This window comes from Nothobranchius furzeri, chromosome 2 (genome assembly GCF_043380555.1).
Source record: "Nothobranchius furzeri strain GRZ-AD chromosome 2, NfurGRZ-RIMD1, whole genome shotgun sequence".
Taxonomy (NCBI): domain Eukaryota; kingdom Metazoa; phylum Chordata; class Actinopteri; order Cyprinodontiformes; family Nothobranchiidae; genus Nothobranchius; species Nothobranchius furzeri.
In genome coordinates, this window is record NC_091742.1 from 99,403,678 (window position 1) to 99,420,004 (window position 16,327).

A 16,327-nucleotide genomic window follows, 5' to 3' on the forward strand; every position below is an offset into this window, starting at 1 on the left:
CTTCTACCTCGACCACGGACATCAGGAGCTGGTTTGGTCTGGTCAATCAGGTGGCCAACTATGCGCAGCTGCGTGATATAATGGCGCCATTTAAGCCCTTTCTGAGCCCTCGATGCAAATTTGTGTGGTCACCCAAGTTAGAGGCAGCATTTCAGGCATCCAAGCTGGCCATCGTGGACTCTATCTGGGCAGGCATAGAGATCTACGACATGGAGAGGGGCAATTGTCTCCGCCCAGACTGGTCCAGGCGCGGCATTAGATACTTCCTCCTCCAGCAGCAATGCACCTGCAGCTCCGGTGTCCCTTGCTGCTGTCCGGATGGATGGAAAATTACTCTGGCTGGCTCACGCATTCTCTCCTCGACTGAGCAGTGGTACGCCGCTATTGAGGGGGAGGCCTTGGCTGTAGCAAGGGGTCTGGAGCAGACCAGATACTTCACACAGGGGTGCGACAACCTGGTTGTGGTCACCGACCATAAGCCCCTGGTGAAGATCCTTGGGGACCGGACATTGGATGAGATAACTAACTCTCGCCTGTTCAGGCTCAAACAGCGCACACTCCCATGGCGCTTTGATATTGTACATTTGCCTGGCAAGAGCAACTGCGCTGTCGACGCAGCTTCCAGGTATCCCTCGCCCTCTGGCTCTGATGAGGGCCGATGCATGGGCGCATGGAATGGGACAGATAGTGAGGAGTCGGTGCATATGGCGTCCATTTGCAGCGACGCACTGGAGTCTGCTGCCATTGCATGGCCGCTCCTTGCACAGGAGACGGCCGCGGACGCATGCCTCTCCCACCTCCTGCACCTCATTGAAGACGGGGGCAGCACTGACCCAAAGGACCCGGAGCTGGCCGACCTGTCTAAGGTCTGTGAGTCAGTGTATGCGCAAGATGGGGTCCTGCTGTACTGTGACTGCGTCGTTGTCCCCACGTCCCTTCATCGTGCGGTACTTTAGCACCTCCACGCCACCCATCAGGACAGGAAGAGGTGGCCCATGATCTATTTATTTATTTAATTATTTTACTCTTTATTTAACCAGGAAGGTCTCTTTGGGATTAAAAACCTAATTTTCAAGGGAGTCCTAGCCAAGAGGCAGCAAAGTTACAGTTACAAAGTTACAGTTACATGTTATGTACAAAATTACAGAAGGCAGTTACAACACAGGGAATCCTCTCAAGGGTTCTTAGTCTGGTTTTACATGTAGTCAAGGAGATAACCTCAGTTAATTTCCAGTTTTCTGCAGCCTGCTCCATGCAGAAGGAGCAGAGTGAACCAAAGCCCTTTAGCCCAGTTCGGTGGGAGCAAACGGCACACAGAGTAACAGCTGATCGTTTTTACGCAGTCCGTGAGAAATTACACTTCTCTGTGGGATTAATTTACAGATTTAGGTGGGTAGTAGGGTAAAGGACAACAACCAGGGGTGCCAGATTCGTATCTAGGATGCACAAACTACAAGGAAAGTTTTTTAGCCAAGATTGGTGAGTCTGTGAATGCTAACTCAGCGTGATGTAGATCTCTGGGGAATTTCAAATCCTAGAGTTTCACTGTCTATTTTCGACATGTTTATCAGTAGGGCTGCAAAAAACGATTATTTGGATAATCGATGAATCGGATGGGGTCTCGACACGATTAATCGGATTACATGGGGACATTTTTAAAAACTGCTAGGGAAACGTTATTTCTCTCCTTCCTTCACTTTATTAAACACAACATTATTAGAAAACAGTTCAATAGCAGAAAAACAACATGCCATCACCTAAATTGTCTTATAAGGTGTATAGACAGAGACCCTAAGCTACACCTATCTGTGACCTAAAATGCTTGGTCCAAGTTAAACAGCAACAATTCTCATCTGTTTTGTTTTATCTCATCTGTAGACATTTATTATAATTGGGGATGTCAAACAACTAATTTTTAAATGTAATTAAACATAGGCTGTGAATTAATCAAAATTAATCACTATTTCCAAAAATGACTGAAAAAATACCAAATAAAACAAAAGTAAATGAATGCCATCCTCCTTGCGATGATGCCCTGGGCAACTGCCATAAAGTCACATCAAGAAATGCTGCTGATCATTCCAATGATCCCAAATAGACTCACATTAGGCCACATGAAAGCAACTGAACCCAAAAATATATTAACCAGTATATAACTGCACTCTCACACAACACGCCTGCAGCAACAGTTAGGACTCCTCCCTCCCTTTTAAAAGCGTTTTTGCTTCCGAGGACATTGTGGTTGTAAAGCCACATGTTAGTAGTCTGGCCCCGGTGTGAACAACCAGTTTCTGCAGGAATGTGACGGCGGAACCGGTTTGCAGCAGCGCGAGTCCCCCCCCCCCCTCCCCCCCGACTATCTAATAGGGTCGCACTTACGATTTTATTTATTTTTTACGAGCTTAGGGCATGTCTAGCCTGTGTAATAATCCGGGGCTTGGGTGAATCACTTTTGAAAAGTTTTTAACTTACCCGGACACCGAGCTCTCTCCTTCCTCGCTGATGATTCTGACATGCCTGCGTTTAAGATGCTAAATCATCACCGTAGTACTCCCGTGCCATGCTAAGTCTGACCTACAAACGTTGCAGGTAACGAATGTCTTCACCTGATTTAACTGAAAATGCTCCCAAACTTTAGAAGTTTTTACTTTTTTTGGGTCTCGCTGCTTCTGCCATGTTCCTCTTCCAAACACCTGCCGGCTCTCCGGTCTGCGCGCAACGGCGGGCGGGAGGGGGCTTTTGGAAGAGTTGTGCAACACAACGAATCGATGACGCAATTCGTTGCCAACGATTTTAGTAATCGATTTTCATCGAATTTATCTATTCGTTGTTGCAGCCAAATGTATCAGAAGCTAATGCAGGAGATACGTGTAGGAGGTTATTTCCATTTTCAGCCTGCATGAAAAACTGTGACCAGTTATTATCAGAAATAATTATTAACAATTGTTTTTTCAGTGAACCACACCTTTGTGGCTCCTGTTCATTGTGACCTGTGTGGAATTTCATGTGATTATTTAAATATGTCTTATGACTAAATTTTTTTCCACATTGCTCACAGGCAAGACTTCTGTTGTGTGTGGGCTATTACGTGTCTGTTTAAAGTTACCTTATGGCTAAATCTTTGACCACAGAGCTTACAGGCAAAAGGCTTCTGTCCTGTGTGAACTCTCATGTGATCATTTAAAGTTGCCTTACGGCCAAATCTTTGACCGCAGAGCTCACAGGCAAAAGGTTTCTCTCCTGTGTGAACTCTCACGTGATCATTTAAAGTTGCCTTTCGGCCAAATCTTTTACCACAGTGCTTACAGGCAAAGGGCTTCTGTCCTGTGTGGACTCTCATGTGATTGTTTAAAGTTGTCTTTCGGCTAAAGCTTTTACCACAGAGCCCACAAGCAAAAGGCTTCTGTTCTGTGTGGACTATTATGTGAGTATTTAACGTTGTCTTAAGCCTAAATCTTTGACCACAGAGCTCACAGGCAAAAGGCTTCTGTCCTGTGTGGACTATTATGTGACTGTTCAACGTTGTCTTATGGCTAAATCTTTGACCACAGAGCTCACAGGCAAAAGGCTTCTGTCCTGTGTGAACTCTCATGTGATTGCTTAAAGTAACCTTTTGTCTAAATCTTTGACCACAGAGCTCACAGGGAAAAGGCTTCTGTCCTGTGTGAACTCTCATGTGATTGCATAAAGTAACCTTTTGTCTAAATGTTTTTCCACAGAGCTCACAGGCAAAAGGCTTCTGTCCTGTGTGGACCCTCATGTGACTGTTTAAATTTGAATTTACACTAAATTGTTTTCCACAGTCATCACAACTAAATGATTTTAGGTCTTTCTGGAATTTCCTGCATGAGTCTACATGTTGCTTCACTCTGACACTTTTCTTTTTAACCAAACAACTCGAAGACATTTTTGGTGAATGACCTGTCACTCTCGCATGTTTACTACACTCCGGACAGTTAAAGGATTTGTTGACAGTCCTAATATCTGACTCGGAAGACCTGTTCTTAGTGCAGTCACAGTCTTTGTCTCCAGTTTCAGACCCAGAGTCTGACTGCTCAAAATCTACATTCACATCATCATCCTCTTCATCATCTCCACTAACTTCAGTCTCTGAAGAATCAGATGTCTGTTCATGAAGGTTCAGATCAGCGTTCCTGCTACTCTCTGCTCCTCCACCAGTGTCTGCTCTCATCTGGTCAGCTGAGCTGCTGGTTGGAACATCTCTGTCTTCTAGTTGCTGTTGATGAAGCTGTGAGATCAGAGGTTTCTCTTCATCATCCTCACTCTTTATAGAAACTACAGTGACTGGAAACCTGGCAGCATCAGTCTCCTCCTTCAGATGGAGCTGCTCTCCCTCCAAACTGGTCCAGAGTTCCTCCTGTTCCTCCTTTATGTGGAGGTGTTCTGGGTCCTGCTGGTCCTCACCAGGAGCTTCTTCTTTAACCAGCACCAGCTGTTGAACATCTGTAGGAAACACAGACATGTGATGTGAATGAATGATGAATGGAACTTCACATTCACACATCTAACAGTAGTATTATTGCTTTAAGTTGGTGAGAACAGAACTGACTCAGAAAACAGGAAATTACTTTTCAAATTGAATGACTTCTCACTGGTCTAGAGGTAGAGTGACTTCGCAGAACAGCCTGACCAAGGTTACACACACACATGTAGACAGAACAGATACAGGCAGACCACGAGAGCAGCCATAACGGCGCTCATTTCAATTAGATGAAAAGGGGATTACATGAGGAAAGTTGGGGGAGGGAAAAAAGGCATACCAGAGTTACTCCTGGCAGGGCGTAGCTCTACTATGCAAAAAAACACCTCAAACATATAAGCACGACCATCACAGTTCACAACATGAGACTCCGATAGGGAGGCGGGGGGGGGGGGGGGGGGGGGATGGGGGGGGGGTCTGGGATCCTGTGTCCTCAGCGGGAGCAGCCCTGTGTGGCACTCAGCCACCTGTGGATACAGGTGGCTGGGAGATCTGGGAGGAGCGCAGAGCACATTGAGTTCCTGCAGATTGATGAGCTCGCTAGGCAGAAGTCCACAATCTGAAGGTGGGGGGGTAGGACTGGTTTTCACAGCATCTGTCTGCATTCCTTCCTTCGTGGGGGTTGTTGTTAGCAGCTCAAGGCTGCCTTGGCGTCAGATTTGGATAACAAGACTTTGTTTGGGTCAGGCAGAGATAATTTTCCTCTCTGCCTTGAAGTCTGTAACTGATCATTCAAGTCCTCCAGTGAAGCGAATTCAGGTTTTAAACATCCCCACACCGTCCAGTGACCCTCTCCGAGATGACGTCCATTTTGCGCACCAATACCGTTAACGCAGCAAGGACATTGTCCAGCTTACGATTCACCTCGAGTAACGTCCCAGTCTGTGAGGTCACCGCCCGGGCGGTGCTTTCCGTGGGTGCGGGTCGCCGTCCAATCACTCACGACTTCCCAAATTACCAGGAAACCAGATATCCTCCCACTCCGATCAGAAGAAATCCAGTGATCATCAAGCCAAATATCCACATGTCTTCGACATCCTCAATGGACAACTGAGAGAGTCATACGATCCTCCAGACCTACCAGGAATCGAGCGTACATCCCGCTGCGTGTGTCCCTTGAGGGCAGGTGGGAGCCCCCTCCTCCGTTCTCATCGTAGAAAAGATCTTATCAATCGTGTTGAATGACCAATTAATTAAATCTATTTCTAAAAATAGGGACTTCCAGAAGAAATGCAGAGAAGTGCTCTGTAGGCAGACAGGCGTTATTTTCCCGCTTCAGAAGAAGCGTCCAACGTGTTTTTACGCTTTCTCCGGGACACGTCACGTTGCTAAGTTGTTAGCGCCGCGCGCTAACACGTCACTAGTGCAGCGTAGCCTGCTGGAGGTTTTCAGGGTTCCGATGAAAACACCCGACCTCTCAGGCTGCTCACACATCGATCTTAAGTTGTCGCTGTTGCGCTCACGCCGTAATACAGTATTAGATGCGGTTAAAGTCAGACATGAAAAAATAAATAAATTTTACATGAATAAGTGATGCTTAGCCTGGTGGGGGGAGGAGAACCTGGCCTAATAAGCACTGGAGGAAACCCTGTCAAGATCATCAACACTCATTTATCTTAATGCTGCTGAAACATGTAAATCAAAAAGCATTATATCCACTGCTGCCTTTCTAATTTTAAACTCCGTAACTTATGCTGTAACTGCACCTTGCTCTGCCTGCTCCTCCTTGCTGCCCGCCGGGTGAGATCACAAGCGACAACATAGTAGTTCCCGCTGCTTCTTCGGGAAACAGCACAAAAAAAAAAAACAACTTGGGATTTTGTAGGCGTGGCGGTGGGATTTCAGCTGTGGCTACGCCTATGTAAGGGAAACCCTGCTGTTACACATCTTAAATATTACTTGAAAAGCTTTTTGATTTTTGCACAATAAATATTCTTAAAATGGCATTTTATACTTTTTGAAGTGTGTTTACTCTGCTGCTGCAATGGACCTGGTATGAGTATGTTTAGAAACAGTCGTTTTTGACATATACGCAAAAGAAAGCCATATATCGCACATTTTTCAAAATATATCGCAATATAGATTTTAGGCTATATCGCCCACCCCTAATTCAGAGCTGTTTGGTTTGTTGTCAGTTTTCAGCCCTCGAGCCCCATCCACAAAGCTCCTTTTCAGAGAGTACCGTCTTCACCGTGGTCCGACCTGCTATTTGATTGGGTGGGACCCCTCACCAAATCCAGCAGGGGTAAAAAATACTTCTTAAATGTAGGGCTGTCGCGGTTGAGGAATTCCCCCTGCGGTGATTCAGGGTGGCTTAATATTGCGGTGTGCGATATTATTGCAGCACTTTTTTATTGCAGTACTATCTAAACATAATGTTTACACATTTAAAAAAGGTTAAAAATTGCCGTGCCTTCTTTAATAACACTTTACTGAATGCAGATCAAAGGGTAGTAACAACACAGATCGCAGTAACGTTTGTTTCTCCGACAGTCGGAGTCCGACTGAACTTAAAAACAACAAAATTCAGGAGGTTAAACTTTTAAATGCAAATTTGGCGGCAGCATCTAACAAATAAGAAACAAGTCCCCATTTTGTTTAGTTGTTTAAAATCAAGCATAAAAAATTACACGTACCGGGCGCGCGCGCGCGCGCCGGGGGGCGGGCGCACTATCATTTCACTTTCACACACACGAATGACGGTGATTTATAGCTCGGTCACGTCCTTGTTACCTACAAGGAAAACCAGCATGTTAACCATATACGGTTTGAGAGAGGATCTGAGAGGGGCGGCAACATTTGCAGCTACACTGAAAACCCTCTCGGATGGTGCGCTCGTTGCACTAACACACACGTACCTGCGTGCGACTCTGGCGAGCAAAGAGAATCTCTCCCGGTTGTTGCTCCACCATGTCAGGGGGGGTTCTTTAGGGTGGATGCATTCCTCCTGCAGGTAGCGAGTGAGCTCCAGCTCGGCTCAAACTCTCTTCGGGACGGCTGCAGAAGCAGTGCTTGTCCGGGTCTTCAGCAGGTCTCCGAGCGTTTATTTATTTATTTATTTGCCGCTGGTGGCAGCTCTGTCTCGGCCAAGGACTCTGGCTGCGCAGCAGCTGACGTACTGAAAACCAAAGCGCTCCCACAGGAGCGAAGTAACGTTTCGTTTTGATAACAGTGCAGCCATCCTTCTCAACATGCATCATTGAGTTGAACCAAGTTCAGTAATCGCGGTGGCCCATGATGCAGCGCGGTGGGCTTCTTCATATCGCGATATTTCATTTTTGCGGTTACCGCGACAGCCCTACTTAAATGTGACCTGTGCATTCACCAAGTGGGTTGAATGTTTACCAGCAGCTAACGACACGGCACAAACCACTGTCTTTCTTTTGATGCATCACAAATTCTCCAGGTGCCGTGTCTCTTGTAGTATGCTGCATAGTTCTGGAACCCAGGTTTTACATTAGGATTTGTGGTTTTAGCGGTTGAAGGTTACAATACTAGACTACTGCCTATGTGTACATACATGTACCTTGTTATTATTTTTCTTCTAATTATTGTTTTATGTGTTGGTGCTCCTGCAACAAGTGCATTTACCCACAGTGGATTCAATAAAGTTTATTCTATTCTATTCCCAAATTACTTATTTCCAGAGTCAACTGGATATTAAAGGTGTTGGCCAGACATTGCATTACAATTGTAGAAATTCGGTGTAACTACACTTTACCATCTATTTAAATATGAACTGGGTTTATATTCACCAGCTGCCCAGAGCTCAGACCCGAAGCTAGTTTCTGTTTTTCCTGCGTCAGTCATAAACACACACACACACACACACACACACACACACACACACAAACACACACACACGCGCACAAACACACACACACACACACACACACACACACACACACACACACACACACACACACACACACGCGCACAAACACACACACACACACGCACACACACACACACGCACACACACACACACACACACACACACACACACACACACACACACACACACCAGTACCTGCGTCCATGCTGATGAAGCAGTCCCAGCTGATGGATGATCCTGAAGTGGTAGCAGGTTTTCTTTAGCCGTGTTTAGCTAACAGCTGCAATAGAAACAAAGCAGGAGAGCTGATTAAGATGCTGCTTCAGAACAACGCAGGAGATTAAAGATCCAACGCTTTGGTTCTGATCAGCTGAGGACACATCCAGTCTGGAAAAGAGGACCTTTGCTCACCAGAGTTCACGGAGTAGAGCTAACCGCTTTTTCCTCCAGAGTCACATTCAGATTCGGGCCTTTTCCGTCGGAGAGTGTGAGCAGGATGGATGAGAGAGCGAGCAGCGATCCTGCATCATGACCAACTCAGATGAGCGAGTCTGATAGAGGGAACCTCTTCAATCTGATGAAAGCAGCAAAACGAGCGCGTTTCTCAGAGAGGCCAAAGGAACAGCAGCAGATCCAGAGGGCAGGAAGTCTAGAGAAAAGCTTTTCTCACCCATCACCTGCTTCTGGAGCTCCGATTGTCACGAAGACCGCAGAATAGCTTCTCTGCTTCTGGAAAGAACTCCACCAAGTTGTTGAGGAGAAGAAAGTTTCCACAGCCTGGTGAGAAGATTTCTGCAGCAGCAGCAGTTAGTCGCTTTAGCTGATCAACTCTCCCAGAGACTGAAGTGAAGACATTTTTACTGCAGAGCCTCAAATCTTCTCCTCACACACCACAACAACAACAAGCTAGCTCTGCTAGCAGCTTCCGGTTTCTGCTGCTTCCGGTGGTCCGTGACCAGCGTAAAGGTGCGCTAGCGCCACCTGCTGGACTAGAGGCTCACTGACCCTGATTGCTGGGTAAATTATATCTGCATAATCCTAAATGTTGACTTACTAACCTGAAATAAAACAGTTGTAGGCTTCCAGGTTTGCGAAAGTCTTGTGTTTGGGTTGCAGTGTGACATGAGGAAGACAGAACACGGTAGTTTGTTGCTGATCGCTTCAGCACAGGGTCAGGTGACTGGAGTCAAAGAGACTGTGTCCATGACCTTCTCAGCAGAGCGTACAACACGCTGCAGCCTCTTCTTGTCCCTGATGGTGGCTCCAGCGTACCACACGCTGATGGAAGAGGTGAGGATGGACTCGATGACTGCGGTGTTGAACTGCCTCATCGACTGTACTGATAGGTTGAATTTCTTCAGCTGCCACAAGAAGTTCATCCTCTGCTGGGCCTTTTTATGATGGAGGTGATGGTGGGCTCCAACTTAAGGTCTTTGGTGATGGTGGTGCCCAGGAAGCAACATGAGTCCGTCATAGAGAGCAAAAGTCTCCTCCCATTCCGGTCGGCTCATGGGTCCCCGGAGGAAGGAAAAAATAAATGCAAGTCAGCGGGTCTAAAAACGCTATTTTCTAACCCGCTTTGCCTTACGCCCTGGATCACACATATGTTGTTCTGCTATTTAAATGTAAACTAATGATGGGTGTTTGGACCACACCAGTCATGTACTTTAAGATTTATTAGCTTGCAAAAGTTTGTGACTACAAACCAGAAATCGTCAACGCCGCATATGTGATGTCATCACATAATCTCCTCCCCCTAGCGTAGCTGCTACTGACCACATGACCATGTTATCTTCAAAAATGAGCAATAAGGATAATTACTAATGTAATAAATAACTAAATAAAAAATAAATATTCTATAATCTATTTTATAATCTGGTCAAGGTCATCGACATTGTAAAATATAATATAGTGCAAATATTTTACAAAGCAAAAAACCAGCTTCTTCCTCTGAACATCCAAAACCGAGAGAAGGAGATTATACAATTTAATTTCCTATTGTTGGCGCTCTATGTGACTGGCCAATCACAGAGCATGAAGACAGTCAGTTACCCAATGAGGATCTTCCTTCAGCACGATAACATATATTTACGAGTTTTACTCATTTCATGCTCGTATCTATCAAAAATTCTTTATCCGTACCGGATACTCGTCTGAAACAAGTATCCAGCTCATCCTACGCACAGCTTCACGCAATCTCCGCTTCATAAATCACACTCTACCTAGAAATGTTCTCAGGTGTTTCTGGATCACATCCGCCCTCAACACGCCCACTTTCTGCCATAAATGGTCAATGCAAAGTGCCTTGTGGATCTCATGCATATACATAAGCCAGCTCATTGCAGCATTTCACCATTAATGATGGCGACCGCAGATCAAGGAAGCGCAATTTCACCAAAGCAGAAATTGAGGTACTTGTGGGCGAGGTAGAAAAATGAAAGGAAGTGCTTTGGCAATGCTTTGAGTTCTTCCTAGAGATCTGTGGCGGATATAGAAAAAAATGGACCAAAAAGATTTTTTGCCACCACCAGAGTGTGTCTGCCACTGGTGGAGGCCCTGTCACCCCTGATCCTCCACCGCTCCCCGTTAGGATCTCAGCGGTACTCGGACCGGCAAGCGTGTGTGGCATCGTGCCGGAGAAGTAGGGAGACACTGACCATGCAGAGGAGACTGGGAACGTTTAAGCCTTTTATTAATACAGATCAAATGTGTCCGTCGTTAAAATATAAAACAAAACCAAATCTTCTTGCTCCTCTCCTGTGGAACCAGCTCCCAGCCTTAGTCCGTGAGGCAGACACTTTGTCTACTTTAAAGACTAGGCTTAAAACATTTTTATTTGATAGGGCCTATGGTTAAAATCTGATGTTAGCCTAAATCTGGACAAGTGGGGCAGTAGAGGGAGGTGGAGTGTACAGTCGGCAAAGACGGCTCTCCCTTGCCCTGCCTCCAACATGCCTCCATCTAAATAGGATAGATTATCCAGAGTTATCTCTGTAGTTATGCTGCTATAGGCTTAGACTGCTGGAGGACACACTGACCACTTTCCACACTCTACTGCTTTCTTCTACAGTCTGCTCTTTAACTGTATTATTTCCTGCTATTTCAGCTGTTAACTTTATTTTCTCTCTAAGTGTTTTTCTCCCCAGACGAAGCTACAACGATGTTCTGCTGAGCTGTGGTGGCCTCATGGAGGGGGCCATCATCTAGCACACTGCTGCTAACCACTTAAACATTCTCCCTCTCCTGATAATAACTTTTTGCTTTCCTTGACGTTGGATGTGTTACTGCTAGTTTACCCGTTTAACTATAGATCCACTAGGATAAATACTATAAAGTTTATCTCTCACCAAATAGAATATTTACTAAAAAATCACAATATAACTATAGACATACTACTTGTTGTGTGTGTGTGTGTGTGTGTGTTGCTTATACTGAGCAGCCATCCACCATGACTCAGCCTGAGCATGCTCAGGTTAAACCGCCGCTAAAAAAAACCATCTCTTCCTCCAAATCATGTGGAGAACTACCGACCTATCTCTCTCCTCCCTTTTCTGTCCAAAATCATTGAAAGGGTGGCTTTCAAGCAGGTCACGGAATACCTCTCACAAAACTGTCTGCTTGACCCTTACCAGTCTGGGTTCAAACAGGGCCACTCCACTGAACTGCTCTGTTAGCAGTGACTGAATCCTTAAAAGAAGCTAGAGCAACTGCCAGATCCTCAGTGCTTATCCTGCTCGACTTATCGGCTGCATTTGACACTGTCAACCATGGCTTCCTTTTGTCCACACTCTCTAGCATGGGCATCACAGAGAAAGCACACACCTGGTTTGAACCGTACCTCACAGGACGATCATTCAGTGTATCTTGGCTTGGACAATCCTCTACCGTGCACCATCTTGCTACAGGAGTCCCCCAGGGCGCTGCACTAGAACCTCTTCTCTTTGCCATATACACCACCTCACTGGGTGAGATCATTCAATCACATGGCTTCTCCTACCACTGCTATGCAGACGACACCCAGCTCTATCTGTCATTTCCACTGGACAACCAAACTGTCTCTGCACGAATATCAAACTGTCTCTCTGACATATCAAAATGGATGAAATCCCACCATCTCCAACTCAACCTCTCTAAAACTGAACTGCTTGTCATCCCAGCAAAACCATCCATACAGCACAATATCTCAATCCAAAATGACTTCCTATCTCTGGCTCCTTCAAAGGCAGTTCGAAATCTGGGTGTTGTGATTGATGAACACCTGACCTTTAAAGATCATGTTGTCTCTGTTGCTCATTCATGCCGCTTTGCGCTGTATAACATACGAAAGATCATACCATACCTAACACAACATGCCACCCAGCTCCTGGTGCAATCTACTGTCATCTCCCGCCTCAATTACTGCAACACCCTTCTAACTGGTCTTCCAGGCTGTACTGTGAGACCTCTTCAAATGGTCCAGAACATAACGGCGCGTCTGGTCTTCAATCAGCCAAAAAGAGCACATGTCACCCCTCTGTTCATTGAGCTCCACTGGCTACCGCTAGCAGCACGCATCAAATTCAAATTGCTAACTCTAGCATACAAAGTCAGGGATGCTACGGCTCCCATCTACGTGAATCCTCTTGCAAAGGCTTACGTCTCGGCCCGGCTGCTCCGGTCATCATAGGATCGTCGGCTGGCAGTGCCTACACCACGCTCAGGACAATCCAGACTCTTCTCATGCACTGTTCCACAAATGTGGAATGACCTACCAAGCACTACCAGAACAGGGGCTTCCTTTTCAATTTTCAAGAAACTCCTGAAGACCCTGCTCTTCAGAGAGCATCTTGTAAACTAGCACCCTCCCTGCACTTTTGTTCCCTCCTCTCCATTATTGATGTCAAGTTGTTGTTATTGTTGTTGTTAGCCTCAAGGGCAACATGCCGATTCTCACTTGTAAGTCGCTTTGGACAAAAGCGTCTGCTAAATACATAAACATAAACTGAGCCAGGATCCTCTGGAGGTTTCTTCCTGTTAAAAGGGAGTTTTCCTCTCCACTGTCGCTGCATGCTTGCTTAGTATGAGGATTGCTGTAAAGACTCTGACACTAGTTAGTGACTCGATGCAACCTGCTGGGTTCCCTAAATAAGAATGTTTTTACTCATTAGCTCAATGAACTGTAATGGAATGTTTACTGTGTGAAGGTCCTTGAGGTGACTCTTGTAATGGTTTGTTTGGCGCTTTATAAATAAACTTGATTTGAATTGAATTAACGTTATTGTGTATGACCTGACACAGGAGGAGCATGTAGAGATTGAAGAGCAGTGTTCCAATAAATGAGCCTTGGGGAACCCCACGTCATGATGATGAGTTTTGATTTGTGATCACCAATAAAAACAACATAAACGCAGTCTTCAAGATGAGACTGGACTATGAACTGTACCTGAAATCCAACTTTCAGTCCTACATTGTATGTAGGATGTCATTATACTGAGTATATTTATTATATATACTATTACATTCAGTCTATTATATGAGGAATATTATTATCATTAGCATCAACACTATTCTTTATTTTGGCCCATCAGGGCTCTGAGTGGAGAAAACAAGAGCACCGCCCTCTGGTGATCTCATCAAGCATTACATCAAACAATCCCCACATCAGCACCTTCACTAAATGTTCTGTTTGCCTCTCACAGCAGCTTCAACTAAAGACAAAAGTATCAACGACATCCCATTCTGTACAGAAAGCATTTGTCTGCTGCTGAAGATCTTTTTCAGTTTGTTCAAAGAAAGAAAACAGAAAGTAATCCTGAACACAGGTCTGTGGAACAGAATACATGCTTATCCAGTCCAGCAGGTGGCGGTAGTGCACCTTTACGCTAGTCACCAACCACCGGAAGAAGCAGGAACCGGAAGCTGCTAGCAGAGCTAGCTTGTTGTTGTTCCTTTGGCCTCTCTGAGAAACGCGCTCGTTTTGCTGCTTTCATCAGATTGAAGAGGTTCCCTCTATCAGACTCGCTCATCTGAGTTGGTCATGATGCAGGATCGCTGCTCGCTCTCTCATCCATCCTGCTCACACTCTCCGACGGAAAAGGCCCGAATCTGAATGTGACTCTGGAGGAAAAAGCGGTTAGCTCTACTCCGTGAACTCTGGTGAGCAAAGGTCCTCTTTTCCAGACTGGATGTGTCCTCAGCTGATCAGAACCAAAGCGTTGGATCTTTAATCTCCTGCGTTGTTCTGAAGCAGCATCTTAATCAGCTCTCCTGCTTTGTTTCTATTGCAGCTGTTAGCTAAACACGGCTAAAGAAAACCTGCTACCACTTCAGGATCATCCATCAGCTGGGACTGCTTCATCAGCATGGACACAGGTACTGGTGTGTGCGCGCGCGCGTGTGTGTGTGTGTGCGCGCTCTGTTGACTTTATGTAAGTTTTGCCTTTTTTGGACATTTTTTCTTCTAGTTTCTTAAGAAAAACTGTGTTTTTGGGGACTTTTTACTTTTCTGTTTCTGATGCTGTGAAGCTTAAAGGATCTTTGCTAGGATCTGCTATTTTTTTCACATTTACAGTCAGACCTTGAGTAAACTGGCATAAGAGGGATGTGAGGTGAAATAATCTGGTTTATGGTGTCAAACAGGACTTTAGAGTTATTTTTGTTTACAGCAATCAGCTGAAAAGTAAAGTAAGCGGCCCTGGAAGTTTTCACCGTCTCATTCAGAGATGTTATCAGTTCTTTAAAGTACAGCCTGTGACTTTCTAATCTAGTTGACTTCCAACGTCTCTCGGCTCTGCGGCGTGTCCTTCTGAGACTAAATGTTTTGATTAATCCAGGGACTTTTTCTCTTGCTAGAAAAAGTGACCTGCTTAACAGGAGCTACTTTATCTAAGATACTGCAGCGTTGTTTACCCAATGACTGGATGAACAAGCTTGGATCATCACCCTGAACTGAGCTGCTGTCAAACCATCTAGAAAATCCATCCACCGCTGACTGATTAATGATACGTCTCTGCTTTTAGGATGTGAGGGACAGATCCAACATCAGATAGGACATTTAAGAAAATGCAGCTGTGGTCACTCACATGAACCTCTTCAACGTGTAAATGATTGATTTTTAGTCCCAAAGAGAAAACCAGATCTAGAGTGTGACCCATTTAGTGTGGGGCCGGAAACGGGCTGCTCTAAGTTAAATGACTCCATTATAGAGATGAACTCCACTGCTGTGCTACAGTTAGGATCATTAATGTATAAGTTAAAATCACCAAGGATTAAAACTTTTTCTAGTTTGATCATAGATGATAGAAATTCTGCTAATTCAGAGAGAAAAGGGCAGCTGGACCGGGAGGTCAGTAGATTAAAATACAGTGAAACACATTTTATAACCCTGCTTTGATGACCTGGCATTCAAAGGTTGTAAAAGGGCCATTTTTCACCAGATTACAGACACGTTTGTCCTTAAGGACCACAGCAAGACCTCCACCACGACGTGTCGGGCGTGGTGTGCTAAGCACAGAGCAGTTTGGTGGACATATTTCATTTAAATGTACAAACCAGCCATCTTGCTGCCACGTCTCTGTAAGAAATAAATAGTCCAACTTTTCTCTGGTGAACAGCTCATTTAAAATAAAGGATTTGTTTGAAATGGAGCGAGCTTTTAAAGGGTCACCCTGAACTGAATCCTGGAGAACATTTGTCTTCTTAACCTGTTGGAGAGGGATGGGTCGTAAACATCTGGTGTTCTGGGTTCTCCGGCCATGAATACAGTTCATGTGTTTGCTGGTTGATAAATGAACTGGAATAGGGAAACTTTTGGGTTTGTCAGCAGAAGACAACATTTTGGGAATTGTGACCTTTGGACGACACACAGAAGACTGTTGCATCATGGGAGGACTGTAGGGAGTGATGTTATTTGAAGTGGAGGTCTGAGCAAAGGCCGAAGAAGGTGAAGATCTCTGGGATGTAAACCGTCATGTCTGTGGAAGGGAATCCACCATAGATGTAAATATATGGGA

At 45.2% G+C, this 16,327-nt stretch overlaps 2 protein-coding genes across 3 annotated transcripts in view; one reads left to right on the forward strand and one right to left on the reverse strand.

Moving 5' to 3' along the window:
- Nucleotides 1-1,003: 1,003 nt before the first annotated feature.
- Nucleotides 1,004-9,690, reverse strand: LOC107395165 (gastrula zinc finger protein XlCGF26.1). The gene is made up of 4 exons (XM_054737595.2): nucleotides 9,007-9,690; nucleotides 8,748-8,910; nucleotides 8,532-8,616; nucleotides 1,004-4,464 (listed from the first exon to the last, which is right to left on the reverse strand). The coding sequence occupies exons 3-4, from the start codon at nucleotides 8,539-8,541 to the stop codon at nucleotides 3,053-3,055; spliced, it is 1,422 nt and encodes a 473-aa protein (XP_054593570.2). The 5' UTR covers nucleotides 8,542-8,616; nucleotides 8,748-8,910; nucleotides 9,007-9,690; the 3' UTR covers nucleotides 1,004-3,052.
- A 4,553-nt stretch (nucleotides 9,691-14,243) lies between these two features.
- LOC107395161 (oocyte zinc finger protein XlCOF6) overlaps nucleotides 14,244-16,327 on the forward strand; it is a 34,257-nt gene continuing 32,173 nt past the window's right edge. For both annotated transcript variants that reach the window (XM_070548477.1, XM_054737577.2), the window contains exons 1-2: nucleotides 14,244-14,471; nucleotides 14,603-14,687. In XM_070548477.1, the coding sequence (XP_070404578.1) occupies nucleotides 14,678-14,687 (10 nt within the window). In that variant the 5' untranslated portion in view covers nucleotides 14,244-14,471; nucleotides 14,603-14,677. The remainder of the gene's footprint in view (nucleotides 14,472-14,602; nucleotides 14,688-16,327) is intronic.